General features: G+C 46.1%; 2 protein-coding genes across 2 annotated transcripts in view; one reads left to right on the forward strand and one right to left on the reverse strand.

The window, feature by feature from the left end:
• Window positions 1-228: 228 nt before the first annotated feature.
• Window positions 229-7,799, reverse strand: LOC140457216 (uncharacterized). Its single transcript, XM_072551316.1, has 2 exons — window positions 7,416-7,799; window positions 229-1,422 (listed from the first exon to the last, which is right to left on the reverse strand). The coding sequence occupies exon 2, from the start codon at window positions 1,313-1,315 to the stop codon at window positions 338-340; it is 978 nt and encodes a 325-aa protein (XP_072407417.1). The 5' UTR covers window positions 1,316-1,422; window positions 7,416-7,799; the 3' UTR covers window positions 229-337.
• Window positions 7,800-8,202: 403 nt separating this feature from the next.
• The window catches only part of LOC140456890 (uncharacterized), a 62,825-nt gene continuing 53,460 nt past the window's right edge, over window positions 8,203-17,567 (forward strand). The window contains 2 exon segments of the mRNA XM_072550799.1: window positions 8,203-8,319; window positions 15,992-17,312. Of these exon segments, the coding sequence (XP_072406900.1) occupies window positions 16,110-17,312 (1,203 nt within the window). The 5' untranslated portion in view covers window positions 8,203-8,319; window positions 15,992-16,109.

Consider the following 17,567-nt stretch of genomic DNA (forward strand, 5'->3'; position numbering starts at 1 on the left):
CCCTCAGGAGTAGGTTGGCCCAGCGCTGACTGAGAGAGGGAGGGGAGCAGCAAGTTAGATTGTTTCAATTTTAGTCACAACAAAGCTTCATGAGCTCCTGGCACATGTTGGAGGTGAGGAAAGAAGAGATGGGGAAGAGGGCCAGCACTTGAAGAGGAGCGATTTGTGTGGGAGAAATTAAAAAGGAACAATGAATTCTGTGTGTAAAACAAAGATTTGACACCAGCGTATTAACACACGTTTATTAAAAGGTGTTTGTTAACATCAATGGAAACAGAGCCCAATGAACTTGGTTTAGGCCTGGATGAGACGAACAGCAAAATCCAATCACGTGTATTTACTGGTGAACTCGCTGGTGAGTCAGCAGGTTACACAAATGAGCAAATCTCTTCTCACACACGGTACAGGGAAATGGCTTTTCCCCTGTGTGAACGCGATGGTGTGTCAGCATGTTGGATGACTGAGAGAATCCTTTCCCACATTCCGGGCAGGTGAATGGCTTCTCCCCGGTGTGAACGCGCTGGTGATTCATCAGGGTGGATGTGGTACTGAACGCTTTCCCACATTCCGGACAGGCAAACGGTCTCTCCCCAGTGTGAACACGCCGGTGCGCTAGCATGTTGGACAACTGACTGAATGCTTTCCCGCATACTGAGCAGGTGAAAGGCCTCTCGCCAGTGTGGACCCGTTGGTGGTTCAGCAGGGTGCACAAGGTCGTGAATCCCTTCCCACACTTGGAGCAAGTGAACGGTCTCTCTTCGTTGTGAACTCGCTGGTGTCTCAGCAGGGTGCATGACCGAGTGAAACCCTTCCCACACTTGGAGCAGGTGAATGGTCTCTCCCCACTGTGAATTCGCTGGTGATTGAGCAGATGGGACGACTCAGTGAATCCCTTCCCGCACTTGGAGCAGGTGAAGGGCCTCTCCCCAGTGTGAACACGCTGGTGTCTCAGCAGGGTCGATAGCTGAGTAAAGCCTTGTCTACACTCAGGGCAGGTGAATGGCTTCTCCCCCGTGTGAATTCGCTGGTGTATCAGCATGTTTGATAACTGAGTAAATCCCTTCCCACACTCAGTGCAGGTGAACGGCCTCTCCCCAGTGTGAACGCGCTGGTGTCTCAGCAGGTCAGAAGATTGCGTGAATCCCTTCCCACACTCAGGGCAGCTGAACGGCCTGTCTCCCGTGTGACTGCGTTGATGTGTTTCCAGGTCGGATGGGTAATTGAATTCCTTCCCACAGTCTTCACATTTCCACAATTTTGCCCTCCGAAACATATACGATTTCTCTTCACCATGAACCATTCTTTTTCCTTCCATAGTCAACGGGCAACGAAATTAAGTTCCTAATGAGTCGACTGTCTCTGACAGGTCTTGATTTGATGTTTGATTTGAGCTTCTTCTCTGTAAATCCTCTTTTCAATTCTCTGCAAAACATGATTTAAAATATGAGAAAATGGGATGAAAAGTGCCATTTGTTATAAAAACCCACCAGTATCAACTTTCAGTGAAGGGAACCTCCCCCAGTCAGGACTACACAAGAGACGGGTCTCCACAGAGGAAAACGCATGGTGGCACAGTGGTTAGCACTGCTGTGTCACAGCACCAGGGCTCCAAGTTCGATTCCAGCCTTGGGTGACTGTGTGGAGTTTGCAAGTTCTCCCCCTGTTTGCGTGGGTTTCCTCTGGGTGCTCCGGTTTCCTCCCACAGTCCAAAGACCTACAGCCGAGGTGGATTGGCCATAGTAAAAGATGAGATTACAGGAATAGGGTGGGACACTCATTGTGGACTCGATGGGCTGAATAGCCTCTTTCTGCACTGTCGGAATTATATGATTCTAGTGGAGGAGTGGGAAAAGGTAATGGACTTCCAGTGAAACTCAACTTACTATTTGACAGAACCCACACTGGCCAGGAAGGCAAGAGCAGCTGGTGCACAGGAAAACCATCACCTACATGCCAAAAGTCTAGATTAGAGTGATGCTGGAAAAGCATAGCAGGTCAGACAGCATCTGAGAAGTAGGAAAATCGACCTTTCGGACAAAAGCTTCATCAGTCCTGATGAAGGACTTTTGCCCGAAAGTTCGATTTCCCTACTCCTCGGATGCGGCCTGACCTGCTGTGCTTTTCCAGCATCACTCTAATCTAGACTCTGATTTCCAGCATCTGCAGTCCTCACTTTTGCCGACATGCCAAACACCAGTGAGTTCCAGTGGAGAGAATCGGATCATATGCTCCATGCATCTGAAATGAGAGTTAATCCATGATCCGGTTTTCATGCACACTTTTTCCTGTTTTAGATGGACACGATTGAGTCCGGGATATCATTAACAACAAAATGTAGGCCCAGCAGTCACTACTTTCTCAACTGGATGGATACCTGGTGAATGTTTCCTCGCTCCACTCTGACTCAAGCCTTTAAGACCTTATCCCCTCATCCTGGATCCCCCACCCAGTGCCTCTATCGAACTGATCAGGTTAAATGAACAACCGGAACACGCTGATCAAATCATCCAATTGTCACCGAAATTCCAGGGAAAACACCATAACCAGATGAGTGATGCATTTTAGCAGAAGAGGTGAAGAACATACAAAGTCAAAACAGAAGTAGGCTATTCAAAAAAAGTTCATAGTTGACCTCTGTGTTCCGAAATTCACATAGTCACCTTGCTCCAACAATGCTCGAATCTCGTGCTCAACACAAATCTATTCACCACAGTCTTCAAAATACTTAAGGTCCCGCCTCCACTGCTTTCTGTGACAGAGTTCCAGGGTCACATCACCCTCAGAGAGGGGAAACAAAAAGTGATCCTCATTTCTGGTCTGAGAGGGTATCTTCTAACATTAAAGCTGTGCCTCCTGGTGCTAGCCTCACTCCCGTCATTTCCATCTCCACCTGGCCAAGGTCATGCAGGACCCCTCCTCTTCTGAACCCCAATGGAAACAAGCCCTGCCTGTGCAACCGATCTTCAGAAAACAAACCACTCATTGTCGTGGTTCTGTTTGCCGAGCTGGGAATTTGTGTTGCAGACGTTTCATCCCCTGTCTCGGTGACATCCTCAGTGCTTGGGAGCCTCCTGTGAAGCTTCGGGCACCTACGGGCAAGAGACGCTAAGACAAGCCAGGAAATGGGAATCCTGTGCTAAACGCCTAAGCGCCACATATGGACAAACCACTCATCTCAGGTGGCAGGCTGGTTTTCCCCTGTTTGGGGGTGTATAGAACTAGGCAACTAAGTTTAAAATTAAGGGGTCTGCATTTTAAGAAAATCGAGGAGCAATTTAGTCTTTCAAAGGGTCATGAGTCTATGGAATTATTTTAAATATACTTAGGGCAGAAGTAGCAAAACTCCTGATTAAAAAGGAAGACACATTGTGTAGGAGGTCATCATCAATCAGCCATAATCTTATTCAAAGGCAGAGGAGACTGAAGGGGCTGAATAGCTTTATCATGCTTCTAGATGTTCTAGAGAAGGGTGGCACGGTGGTTCAGTTGTTAACACTGCTGCCTCACAGCGCCAGGGACCTGGGTTCCCCACGGGTGCTCTGGTTTCCTCCCACAATCCAAAGATGTGTAGCTAATGGCCATGCTAAATTGCACATAGTGTTCAGGGATGTGTAGGTTAGGTGCATTAGTCAGGGGTAAATATACAGTAGTACTGTAGGAGTATAGGTGTGGGAAGGTTACTGTTCGGAGGGCCGGTGTAGAATGCTGGGCCAAATGTTTCCACACTGTTGGGATTCTATTCCATAAAGCTTACAGGAAAATAGAAATTCATACATGATATTTGTTTGTACAGTCTGAGTTTCTTCTCCATGAAGCAAACGGAGATTTGGTAACAGTGAACACGTTGACATGTTTATATTGGAGAGGACAAGATAAAAGGTATTTCCATTGGGTGATGGTCCAAAACCTGGGGGAGAAAGATTTAAGGTGTAGGCCAGAGATACAGACAAAACATTTTCGATAGAATGAGTGACAATACCCAGTACTCTCTGGCTACATGCATGGTGTATTGAAAGAGGATCAACAAAGTAAAAAAGGACATTGGAAAGGCATTTGAGTGAAATAGACTTGCAAGGCTTTGACCAGACAACAGGGGTAAAGAGAATTGGGATTGTTCGACAGAGAGTTGACACAGATGCAATCGGCTGAATGGCCTCTATTCATAACATAACCTTGGAATCCAAATAACGTGAATCTTTTTCACTCTACATCTTTCCAACTCAACCCATCTTACTCCTACTCACTCTGGATTCACTCAAAAATATTCTGGTAAACTCCAACTAATTCTGACAAAAGAATTTGTTCCACATCTCTCCCACTCACTTCAATTCACTCTCATAAATTGTAGAGTCATAAGGCATGGAAACAGACCCTTAAATCCAATTCATCTGCGCCAATCTGACCTCGTCCCATTTGCCAGCATTTTGCCTATACCCCTCTAAACCCTTCCTATTCATACACCTATCCAGAAGCCATTTAAATGGTATAATTATACAAGCCTTCAACACTTCTGGCAGCTCGTTCCAATCACACGTAACCCTCTGTGTGAAAATGCAGATCCTTTTTAAATCTTTCCTCACTCACCTTAAACCTATGTCTTCTACTTACTCCCCTAGCCTAGGAAAAAGACCTTGGCTATTCACCCTAGCCATACCCCTCATGATTTTATAACTCTCTATAAAAGGTCAGCCTTCAGTCTATGACGCTCCAGGGGAAAACAGCCCCAGCCTATTCAGCCTCTCCCTCTCGCTCAAACCCTCTAAACGTGGAAACATCATTGTAAATCTTTTCTGCACCCTCTCAAGTTTAACAACATCCTTCCTGTAGAAGGGCGACCAGAACTGTATGAATATTCCAAAAGTGGCCTCATCAATGGCCTGTACAGATGCAACATGACATCCCAACTTGTATACTCAATGTTCTGACCAATGAAGGCAAGTGTGCCAAATGCCTTCTTCACCACACTATCTACCTGTGAGTCCACTTTCAAGGACCTATGCACCTACACCCCTAGGTCTCTTTGTTCAACAAAACTCTCCAGGGCTCTAACATTTACTGTTTAAGTCCTTCTCTGGTTTGCCCAACCAAAATGCAACACCTCACATTTATCTAAATTAAACTGCCGTCTGCCGCTCCTCGGACCGTTGGCCCATCTGTTCAAGGTATCATTGTATTTTGAGATGATCTTCTTCACTGTCCACTACACCATTTATTTTGGTGTCATCTGCAAATGTATTAATCTCAATTACTCCAAACTGAACTACAATCACACTCATTCAATTCAACTCTCTCTTACCTCATTGCAATTCACTCTCCTTCACTTTACTGATTTTGTTTAACTCCTACTTACTCTGACACTCTTCAAATCAGCTTTCCTCACTGCCACACATTGCAAATTATTTTAATTCACCCTTCAGCACTCCAGCTCTCTCTACTACATTCGAACGTACTCTGATTCACTGTGGATGGCTTTACATCACTCTCACTTACTCCAACTCACTCTTCTTTAATCTACCTCACAACAATTCAAAATCAAAGTCACTCTTACTCACTGTAAATTGCACTACCTCACTCCAATGCAACCCAACCCACTCATTACTCCAACTTACTCTGAAACACTCCAAATCAGTCTATCTCACTACCTCTCATTTGAACTGACTTCAATCCAAATTGTTGCAAGAGGGAAGGGAGCAAATTGCGGAGTCATTGACAGAAATTTTCAAGACCTGTCTGAACGCAAGATTAGTCCCAGGGACTGGAGAATTGCAAATGTGACACCATTGTTGAAGAAAGAGACAAAGGATAATCCAGGAAACAGACTTGTCAGCTTGATGCGAACAGCGGGAGACCTAGTGGAGGCCATAATATGGAATAAGATGGGATGCACTTAGAGAAAAATACAAAATAGTCAACATAGCTTTATCAAGGTGATAAACTTAATTGAGTTCTTTGACGAGATGACACAGGCAGTGGGATCAGGGAAGTGCTGGGAATATTGTGTATTTGGATTTTCAGAAAACATTGGCCATGGTGCCACATGGCAGGTTGGTTATCACATTTTGGATCACAGTCCTTGGCAGCATCGATTAGAAGTTGGCTAAAAGGAGAAAACACAGAATAAGTGGAAATGAGTTGGAAGTGGTTTTCTCAAAGAATTGGTGTTGGGACCCCTTGCTTTTTCTGATTTACATAAATTTATTATTACAGTATTTAAATTTGGCCAATTGGGCAGACATCTGTCAGGTGAATTTCAATGCAGAGATATTTTGCCAGAAAAAATACCATGACAGACACTCCTTCCCAACCTCTCCCCTTGCCCAAAGTGTTTTTTTTTAGATTAGATTACTTACAGTGTGGAAACAGGCCCTTCGGCCCAACAAGTCCACACCGCCCCGCCGAAGCGCAACCCACCCATACCCCTACATCTACCCCTTACCTAACACTACGGGCAATTTAGCATGGCCAATTCACCTGACCTGCACATCTTTGGAGTGTGGGAGGAAACCGGAGCACCCGGAGTAAACCCACGCAGACACGGGGAGAAAGTGCAAACTCCACACAGAGAGTCGCCTGAGGCGGGAATTGAACCCGGGTCTCTGGCGCTGTGAGGCAGCAGTGCTAACCACTGTGCCACCGTGCCGCCCTGTATCTGGTGCCGCACTGTTGTCACCCTGTATCTGGTGCTCCTGATGTGGTATTCTCTACATCGGGGATACCAAACATAAACGCGGCATATTTCGCCAAGCATCTCAGCTGGGCCCGCAGGGGCCGACCTGACCTCCCAGACACTGCCCATTTTAATTCCCCTTCCCACTCCCTTTCCGACATGACCATCCATGGCCTCTTCCATTGCCACAACAAATGAGACCACAAATTGGAGGAACAACGCCTCATCTTTCACCTGGACAACCTACAGCCCAGAGAACTCAACACTGCGCTCTCCAATTTCAAATAACCTCCCTTCCCAGTCCCTCCCCCACTCTTCCATTCCTCTGGTCGACACTTCCTTCAAGCCACCATACTGGATTCATTCCTTCCATCGACCAACCAGGTCATACCGTCTACCTGTGTTCACCTATCACTACCTGACTCCTCCTTTCCTCCCCACCTTTATCTGCAGCTCCCCTTACATCCACCCCCAATCCTGTAGAAGGGTTACACCCAAAACATATGACTTCTCCACCACTGATGCTACCTGGCTTGCTGTGTTCTTCCAGCCTCCTACCTGTCTACCTTGGATTCCAGCATCTGCAGTTCTTTGTTTATATCTCTAACCAATGGTCACTCTGCAGTCCTCTGGGACGTTGGCGAGCTGACTTCTCCAGAGCTACCCTGGGTAGAATGACAAATCTCTCGGGGCTTTTCCATTGACACTGAAATCTCAGCCTGCAAAACACAACAGACAAACCTTTTACCTCGCACGGCGAAAAGGCCGATGATACGGAGGTGCCAGTGAAGGGAGTGACTCGACTCGACCTTGCCGTGGTGCTTGGTTGGAACTGACGATTTGGAAACGGGCTTCCCATTCAATGGGCTGCCAAAAGGGGTGGACAGAGCCGCTCCCACTCGGTCCGGGACAAGGTTCCGGGTCCAGGGCCCGCACTGCGCATGCTCCAGCCACAGCCCGTCCCGCTCCTCCCCTCGCTCGATGGTAAAATACTGCAGATGCTGGAAATCTGAAGTTGGGGAGACTCTGCATGTGGAAAGAAACACATGTGGATTCCTTCATGACGCCTCGCATTTCAGTAACACTGATTGGTTGGTTGGAGGACCAGGAGCTCCCAATTGGTCATCCAGCTCCGCCCCTCCCGCTTTCTATTGGTCATCCAACTGCGCCCCGCTTTTCTATTGATCGTACAACACCGCCCCAGTTTCTTATTGGTCCTTCAGGAACTCCAGTTTCCGATTGGACCTCTAGCACTGCCACCCCCGCTTTTTATTGGTCTTTCCGCATCGCTACACGCTTCCTATTGGTCATCCAGCACCATCCACAGTTTCCTATTGTTTTCCCCAACACCACGCCGCTTCCTATTGGTCCTTCGGCACCGCTCCCCGCTTTCCATTGGTCATCCAGCAACGGCCTCAGATTTCTATTGGCTCCCTGGCACCAAGCCCCGCTTCCTATTGGTGCTACAACACGGTCCCCGCGCGGCCTATGTGTCCTCAAGCACCGCCCCCCCCCGCTTCCTATTGGTCTCGTCACCAAGAGGAGCCGCGGGTTGGAGCATGCGCATTGTGAGTGATCACCGCAGATGGACGTTAATGAGTGATTATGCACGGGCAGTCCGGGAGGATTGAAGCGATATACCAAGCTGGCGGGTAAGTTCCGGAAAAATGACCAGTCAGGCGTCAATCGCCAAACAAGTATCTTTCGGTGCCACGTTTCAGCCAGAACGTGCAGCCATTTTCTCGCAGAGCAGGCTCGAGCTGATAAGCCGCCATCTTGGTTCAGTGCAGCGGAGTGGGCGGGGCCGAGTCTGGGTCCCCTGTGTCCCAGGGCACTCTCTGCTCCAGGGGAATGTAGGCCATTCCAGGGCCCAGCACACACACACACACACACAGTCCTGGGCTGACAGGGATGGAGTCCAGACACTCCTTTTTACAAGAGAACAGCATTTACACGCAGCACACTCTTCTACAAGGTGTACTGCAATTCAGGAACTTTCAAACCCTCCACAAAATCCTTTTAAAAGGACAAGGGTAGCAGATAAACAGGAACACAACTACCCACAAGTTCCTCTCCAAGCCGCTCACCATCTCAACTGTTTGTTTTTTCTACTCGCCATCTTGACTGAGAAATATATTGCTGGAATTCCCTGATTAACGGGCAGCACGGTGACTTCCTGGTTGGCACTGTTGCCTCACAGCACCAGGGATATGGGTTCAATTCCCACCTCTGGTGACCGTCTGTGTGGAGTTTGCACATTCCCCCAGCATCTGCGTGGGTTTCCTCCAGGTGCTCTGATTTCCTCCCTCAATCCAATGATGCGCAGGTAGCTGAACTGGCCATTCTAAAATGCCCATAACTGTTCAGGAATGTGTAACTTAAGTGCATTAGTCAGGTATAAATATAGGGTAAGGGGAAGGGGAATGGGTCTGGGTGGGTTACTCTTCAGAGAATCAGTGTGGACTTGTTGGGCTGAAGGGCTTGTTTCTGTACTGTAGGAATTCTATGAACAACTATGGGTCTTCCTACAGAACAAGGGCCACAGTGGTTCAAGAAGATGGCAGCATTCACACCTAATGAGTGAATCAAAACAAAATCCCATTTGGTTCTGTGTCAGCAGAAGGAACAGTGAAAGATAAAAGCCAGCGGAACATAACAGAAATACACCGATTGTTTGAAAGAAGAGACAACTGCAGAGGCATGATGATCAGGCGAGGCAAAAGTGAGATAAAAGCAAATTACTGCAGATGCTGGAATCTGAAACCAAAAGAGAAAATGCTGGAAAATCTCAGCAGGTATGGCAGCATCTGTAAGGAGAGAAAAGGGCTGACATTTCGAGTCTAACTGACCCTTTGTCAAAAGCTTGAAACGTCAGCTTTTTTCTCTCCTTACAGATCTGAAAAATGTGTTGCTAGAAAAGCGCAGCAGGTCAGGCAGTATCCAAGGAGCAGGAGAATCGATGTTTCGGGCATAAGCCCTTCTTCAGGAATCTGACCTCAGGACCTGAAGAAGGGCTTATGCCCGAAACATCGATTCTCCTGCTCCTTGGATGCTGCCTGACCTGCTGCGCTTTTCCAGCAACGCATTTTTCAGCTCTGATCTCCAGCATCCGGAGTCCTCACTTTCTCTCCTTAGAGATGCTGCCAGACCTGCCGAGATTTTCCAGCAATTTCTCTTTTGGAGGCAAAAGTGAGGACTGCAGATGCTGGAAATCAGAGTCTAGATTAGAGTGGTGCTGGAAAAGCACAGCAGGTCAGGCTGCATGACCTGCTGTGCTTTTCCAGCGCCATTCTAGTCTATAACTATGATGATCAGGCGAGGCAAGCCTGATTCTCTGAAGAGTAACCCACCCAGACCCATTCCCTTTACCCTATATTTATCCCTGACTAATGCACTTAAGTTACACATTCCTGAACAGTTATGGGCATTTTAGAATGGCCAGTTCAGCTATCTGAGCATCACACATCCCAATGGCTTGGCCAGTGGGAACCCTGAAGCTCCTCCCACTCTTGTGTCACTTCACCAGGATGCTCACACGTGTTCCACTCTCCACTGAACCAAGGTGGTGCCTGTTGACCGGGGACTTGTTCAGGATAATAACTGCTGCATCACCCTGCACATACGAGGAATTATGCCAACAACATTTTTAGGATTGTCAGTTGAACTCTCAACATGTTTATGCAATGAGAAAGGTGGGTTTGCTCTGATGTGGAAAATTACTTCATTGATCCGTGAGACTGGAAAAGCATTGAAGGGCAGGATGGTGGCTCAGTGGTTAGCACTGCTGTCTCACAGCACTAGGGATCTGGGTTTGATTCCAGCCTTGGGCAACTTGTGTGGAGTTTGCACATTCTCCCCATATCTGCGTGAGTTCCCTCTGGGTGTTCCAGTTTCCTCCCACAATCCAAAGATGTGCAGGTCAGGTGAATTAGCCAAGCTAAATTGCCCTTGGTGATAGTTGCATTAGTCCAGGGTAAATATAAGGTGTGGACTCATTGGGCTAAATGGCCTGTTTCCATACTGTAGGGAATCTAGTCTAAGTGGATTTCCTTCCATAGTCAAAAGACGTGCAGGTTAGGTTGATAGGCCATGCTAAATTGCCAGGGATGTGTCCAGGGATATGTAGGTTAGGTTAATTAGCCATGGGAAATGCAGGGTTACAGGGATAGGGAGGTGAGTCTGGGTGGAATGCTCTTCAGAGTGTTGGTGTGGACCTCATGGGCCAAATGGCCTGTTTCCACGGGGTAGGGAATCTCTGATTGTATGACTCAAGTGACTGCGTACTAGTGTGTGGGAAGAGCTCTAACCCCTTACACAGCTTGAGTGAGTGTACTCCAGTGAACTAACTGCAAAGAGCTTTCACCAGTCACAGAGCATGAAAAGAAAATGCATTCACCATGGGGAAAACATATGCATGTCTGTGCAGAAGAAGTCTAATTCAATGATCATCCACCCAGAAGAGTGAAAAGACATTATGGAGACACTGTGGAAATAACAGGACAATGACAGGGATGGTGTAGTCACATCACGGACAGACCACTCCCCTGCTCCATGTGCAGGAAGAATTCAGTCAGACATCCAGCTGCTGTAAGTTGACAGGGATTGGATTCTGGTGGTATGGCTGCTTTTCATCACACCTTCGTATTGTACTTCCCCACAGTAAAACATTTGATGTTAACAAACAAAATTGTAGGGCCACATAAACAGAAATTAAAGCAGATGAATAAAAGCCTACTTACAAAAAGTTAAATATTTAAGGATATCTCAGAGGGAGTGAAACAAGTAAAAGCAGAGAGCTTTAGGATGGGAACTACACAACAAAGAGACTTCAGCACAGACTTAACAATGGAACAAAATAGGGTTGTGTGTCAAATTAGAAGGACAGATATTTTAGAGAGATGTGGGGTTGGACGAGTTCACAAAGGTAGGAAGGGCAAAGTATTATGTAGGAACTGAACACGTGGAGCCTCACCCTAATATTTGAATGCGAGCATAAGAGGTACAGTTAGTAAGTTTGCAGATGACACCAAAATTGGAGGTGTAGTGAACAGTGAAGAAAGTTACCTCCGATTACAACAGGATCTGGACCAGATGGGCCAATGGTAAGTGGCAGATGGAGTTTAATTCAGATAAATGCGAGGTGCTGCATTTTGGGAAAGCAAATCTTAGCAGGACTTACACACTTAATGGTAAGATCCTAAGGAGTGTTGCTGAACAAAGAGACCTTGGAGTGCAGGTTCATAGCTCCTTGAAAGTCGAGTCACAGGTAGATAGGATAGTGAAGGAGGAGTTTGGTCAGAGTATTGAGTACAGGAGTTGGGAGGTGATGTTGCAGCTATACAGGACATTGGTTAGGCCACTGTTGAAATATTGCATGCAATTCTGGTCTCCTTCCTATTGGAAAGATGTTGTGAAACTTGAAAGGGTTCAGAAAAGATTTATAAGGATGTTGCCAGGGTTGGAAGATTTGAGCTATAGGGAGAGGCTGAACAGACTGGGGCTCTTTTCCCTGGAGCGTCGGAGGCTGAGGGGTGACTTTATAGAGGTTGACAAAATTATGAGAGGCATGGATAGGGTAAATAGGCAAAGTCTTTTCCCTGGGGTCAGCGAGTCCAGAAGTAGAGGGCATAAGTTTAGGGTGAGAGGGGAAAGATATAAAAATGACCTATGGGGCAACTTTTTCACACAGAGGGTAGTACGTGTATGGAATGAGCTGCCAGAGGATGTGGTGGAGGCTGGTACAATTGCAACATTTAAGAGGCATTTGGATGGATATGTGAATAGGAAGGGTTTGGAGGGATATGGGCCGGGTGCTGGCCGGTGGGACTGAGCTTTAGGGAGAGGTTGAACAGGATGTGGCTGTTTTCCCTGGAGCGTTGGTGGCTGAGGGGTGACCTTACAGAGGTTGACAAAATTATGAGGGGCATGGATAGGATAAATAGACAAAGTCTTTTCCCTGGGGTTGGGGAGTCCAGAAGTAGAGGGCATAAGTTTAGGGTGAAAGGGGAAAGATATAAAAGAGACCTAAGTGGCAACTTTTTCATGAAGAGGGTGGTGCATGTATGGAATAAGTTGCCAGAGGATGTGGTGGAGGCTGGTACAATTGTAACGTTTAAGAGGCATTTGGATGAATAGGAAGGGATTGGAGGGATATGGGCTGGGTGCTGGCAGGTGGGACTAGATTGGGTTGGGATATCTGGTCAACATGGACAGGTTGGACCGAAGGGTCTGTTTCCATGCTGTACATCTCTATGACTCTATGTCCTTTCTCAGGTATTTTAGAAAATTTGCAGGCTGAGAGCTTTTCTTTCTCTGGCTCCACTGCTTCTGATATTTTTCCAGCTGCAGGTCAAGCTGAATGTTTGAAAACACTGAAATTGTAGGGAGTTGAGAGTTTTTGAGCATTCGTCAGCAGTTTAGATCTTTTTGTGGAATCCTCTAATTCCTAAGCACTGAGGCTGGTGTGGCTTATTTACTGTGGATCGGAATCGATGGCCACTTATTGCTCTGTTTCACCTCTGCCCTCCCCGATCATCTTTCTGCTGTTGTCTGACTTCCTCCTGCCTCTAAATAATGGATTTATTTGAACTATGTTTGGTATTTTGTTGTTGTTTCCATTGATTGTACCATTGCTGCTGATTTCCCAGCTTTACCTTCCCATGGTCAGGAATTATTTGTCTAGCTCAGGAGAACACTTCTGCTTCTGAGCTGATATTGATCCTCAAATACTGCTCCAGTTTTATTCCCTGTAATTCATCTGTACAGCCTGAAAGGTAAACTCTGTTTCTGTCTCCACAGATGCTGCCTGACCTGCTGAGTATTCCCAGCATTTACTACTTTTGTCAGATTTACAGCATCCACAGGATGTTTCTAGTAGGATATGAAATTGTCGAGTGAGGGACATCCTTGGAAAGCAGATTGCAAATGGGCAACTCCGTTTAATGAAAAAATATTATTTTAGGTAAAAATATTTCTGGAGGTTCTTTAAATCTCTTTTCCATAAACCTATTTTTAAAAATTTATTGTTTTGGAATTGGATTTCAATAAAAAAGACCTGCAGCTCATGTTACCAGCCCCAGTTATCTGGATGATGTTTAACTTTTTTGACCCGTTGCAGTTCCTGTAGCAAAGCTGTTCAGTAAGGAGTTAACAGTGATGAGGGGATGCTGATTTCTGTCTTGGTTACAGTCATTTTGTTTGGACACTGAGCCACATCATGAGGTACTTGGGAAAGTGACCAAAAACTTGGTCAAAAAGGAGACTTTTAAGGGGTATCTTAAATAGGAAAGTAAGGGAGGGAGGGCTGAAAGGTTTTTGGAGGAATTTCACCAGAACCTGGGGCCCAGGAAAATGAAAGCATGCGCAGTTATCTGAAAGGTTTCTATGTTCAGCAAAGATTACCACAATGGGACTTATGGCTGTCAGAAAGTGATTTGAAAACCCAAAATTTAACCCAGCAGGTTTTTTTTCCCAAGTACCAGAACCACAAACTAACAGATACATTCAGCTTAATTTCACAATCTGCTCTGTCTATTAGAAGGTGTAAGAATCAGTTATCAATGTTGGAATAACAGAGCGTTTAGAAATAGATAATATAATGAAGCAGAGTCAGCATGACTTTCTAAAGGAGAAATCATTCCTGACCTGTCAATTAGAATTTTGAGGTGGTACTGAGCAGGGTATACAAAGGGGAACCTGTAGATATAATATGTTTGAAGTTCCAAAAACCACTCTAAGGCATTGTACATGAGACTACTTAAGATAAGAATGCTTGCTGCTGTTGTTACGTATTAGCATGGATGGAGGATTGGCTAACTAGTAAAGACAGAGAGTTGGGATAAATGGGGCATTCTAATGATGTCAAATTGTTAGAAGAGCAGCTGGGTAGTAGGAATCAATACTGAGGTCACAATTATTGACAACATATACTAATGGATGATGGAAGTGAATATCATCATCATAGAATCCCTACAGTGTGGAAACAGACCATTCAGCCCATCAGGTCCACACCGACCCTCTGAAGAGCATCACATACAGTTACTTCCCCCCCTCTATAATATTCTTGTAACCCTGCATTTCCCATTGGCAATGCACACATTGCTGGACACTATGGGCAATGTAGCGTGGCCAATCCATCTAACCTGCACATCTATGGAATGTACTGTTGCAGTTATATAAAACCCTTGTTAGGCCACATTTGGAGTATTGTGTGCAGTTTTGGTCACCACAGTACCAGAAGGACTTACAAACTTTGGAGAAAATGCAGACAAGGTTCACCAGGATGTTGAAGGCATTGACTGTGAGGGAAGGTTAAAAAGACTAGGAATATTTTCACTGAAAAGATGGCGGCTGAGAGGGGATCTGGTAAAGATCTCCAAAATTAGGGTAGATAGAGGCTTTTTTTTCCCCAGTGTTGAAGTTTCAATTACAAGGGGGCACAGGTTTGAGGTGAGAGAGGGAAAACTTAAGGGAGATGTGCAAGGGAAATCTTTCACGCCAAGAGTGATAGGAGCCTGAGAAGCACTGCCAGAGGAGGTACTGAAAGCAGGCATGTTGGTGACACTTAAGGGGCATCTGGATGGTTGCATGAATAGGGAGGGAATAGAGGAAGGCGGACCAAGTAAGGGCAGAAGGTTTTTATTTAGTTAGGGCACTGGCTTGGAGGGAACGAAAGGCCTGATCTGTGCTGTACTTCTCTTTTGTTGCCAACTCTGGATGATTCAAAATAGATCGTGAGGCAAGTTGATGATATTAAGGATCAACAGAAGGATATAGTTAGGTTAAGTGTGTGGACAAAAGTCCTGGCAGTTGGAATATAATGTGTAGGGAAAATGTGAGGTTTATGTATATTGGCAGGAGAAATAGGTGAGGTGAATATTATTTAAATAGGGAAAAACACTGGAGACAGCAGTAAGGGACTTGGGTCTCTTTGTCCTTGAAACACAAAAGTTTAGCACCAAGCTCAGTGAGTAGCAGAGAAGGAAAATGGTCTGTTGGCCTTTATCTCAAAGTGAATGAAGTATAAAAGTAAGGAAGTCTTGCTAAAATGGTACAAGACAGTCGTCAGACCATATTCGAAATACTGTGAATGGTTTTCATCCCTTGTAATAGAAAGATATACTGGCAGCGGAGGCAGTCCAGAGCATGTTCACTAGTTTGACCCTGGATGTGGTTGGGGGAGGTGGTGGGGCGGGGGGAGGGGTGGTGATTTTTGTTTTTTGAGGAGAGGTTGAGTAGGTTGGGAGTGTATTCTTTGAAGTGTAGAAGATAATCTCATTTTTTTCTGGGTTCTCTCTCACTCCCTTTTATTCTGTTTTCAACCAGTTTCACAGGGTGTTGGAAGGGGACGATTTTGCAGTGAGAAAACTTAAACCAAACATCGCTCTGAGATCTGACTGAGTCATCCAATTCATTGTAGCCTGAATAACATTGGATTTTGAACATGGAAGGAAAAAGCGCCATTCACAGAGGGGAGAAACTGTACACATGTTGTACGTGTGGACAAGGTTTCAGTAGATCATTGGCCCTGGCAGAACATGAATACAGTCACAGCGGGGAGAGGCCGTTCATCTGTTCCCAGTGTGGGAAAGGATTCGCTCGATCATCCACTCTGCTGAGGCACCAGCAAATTCACACAGAGGAGAGACCTTTTAAATGCTTAGACTGTGGCAAGTGCTTTAAAAGCTCTAGGGATCTGGTGTCCCATCAACGTGTTCACACTGATGAGAGACCCTTCAGTTGCTCTCAATGTAGGGCTGGATTCAGGTGGTCATCACAACTTGCTACACATCAGCGAGTTCACACTGGGGAGACCCCGTTCACCTGCATGGAGTGTGGGAAGGGGTTCTCTCGGTCATCTCACCTTATGACACATCAGCGGCTTCACACTGGGGAGAGGCCCTTCACCTGCTCTGTCTGTGGGAAGGGATTCACCGATTCATCGAACCTCACGTCACACCAGCGAGTTCACACCAACAACAGGCCATTCAGCTGCTTTGTGTGTGGGAAGAGATTCACTCAGTCATGCAATCTGCTGACACACCAGCACGTTCACATTAATGAGAGACCTTTCAAATGTTTAGATTGTGGGAAGTGCTATAAAAGCTCCAAGGAACTAATGTCCCATCAACATATTCATAGTGAGGAAAGACCTTTTAAATGCCCAGACTGTGGGAAACGTTACAGAAGTTCTGGGGACCTGATGTCCCACCAGCGTGTTCACACTGATGAGAGACCTTTCAGGTGCTCTCGTTGTGATACTGGGTTTAGGCGATCATCTGACCTCATTGATCACCAGCGGATTCACACTGGGGAGAGACCATTCACCTGCACTGAGTGTGGGAAGGGATTCACTCAGAAATCCAACTTACTGAAACACCAGCAAGTTCACACGGAGGAGAGACCTTTTCAATGCCCAGACTGTGGGAAATGCTATAAAAGCTCCGGGAGCTTGATGTCCCATCAACGTGTTCACACTGACGAGAGACCATTCAGGTGCTCTCACTGTGGGACTGGGTTCAAGTGGTCATCCCAACTCATTGTACACCAGCGAGTTCACACTGGAGAGAGGCCGTTTGCCTGCTCTGACTGTGGAAAGAGATTTGCTGTGAAATCCAATCTGCTGAGTCATCAACGGGTCCATGAATAACGACTGTGCTTGGATTTCATTGTGTACTTACCTCTCGGCCAAAAATCTGGTTTTACTTGCCATTGAGCTACCTCAATATTTATCCAATCAGTTTCATTCAGAATTCTTTTTTAAATCGATGTTTGAACCATGTCCATTTGAGTCCATGTCTACTGAAATTAATCAACTCCAGCTCGGTAAACACAGTCTGTCAAAACTTTTGAAGATCCTGGCCCCTTCCTTTCTAACTGTTCTCCTTTTCTGTTGCCCCCA

This window comes from Chiloscyllium punctatum, chromosome 31 (assembly GCF_047496795.1).
Source record: "Chiloscyllium punctatum isolate Juve2018m chromosome 31, sChiPun1.3, whole genome shotgun sequence".
Lineage (NCBI taxonomy): Eukaryota > Metazoa > Chordata > Chondrichthyes > Orectolobiformes > Hemiscylliidae > Chiloscyllium > Chiloscyllium punctatum.

Bases quoted from the DNA above. Each gene is read 5' to 3' on its own strand.
- LOC140457216 (XM_072551316.1), bottom strand. From the start codon at position 1,315: ATGGAAGGAAAAAGAATGGTTCATGGTGAAGAGAAATCGTATATGTTT.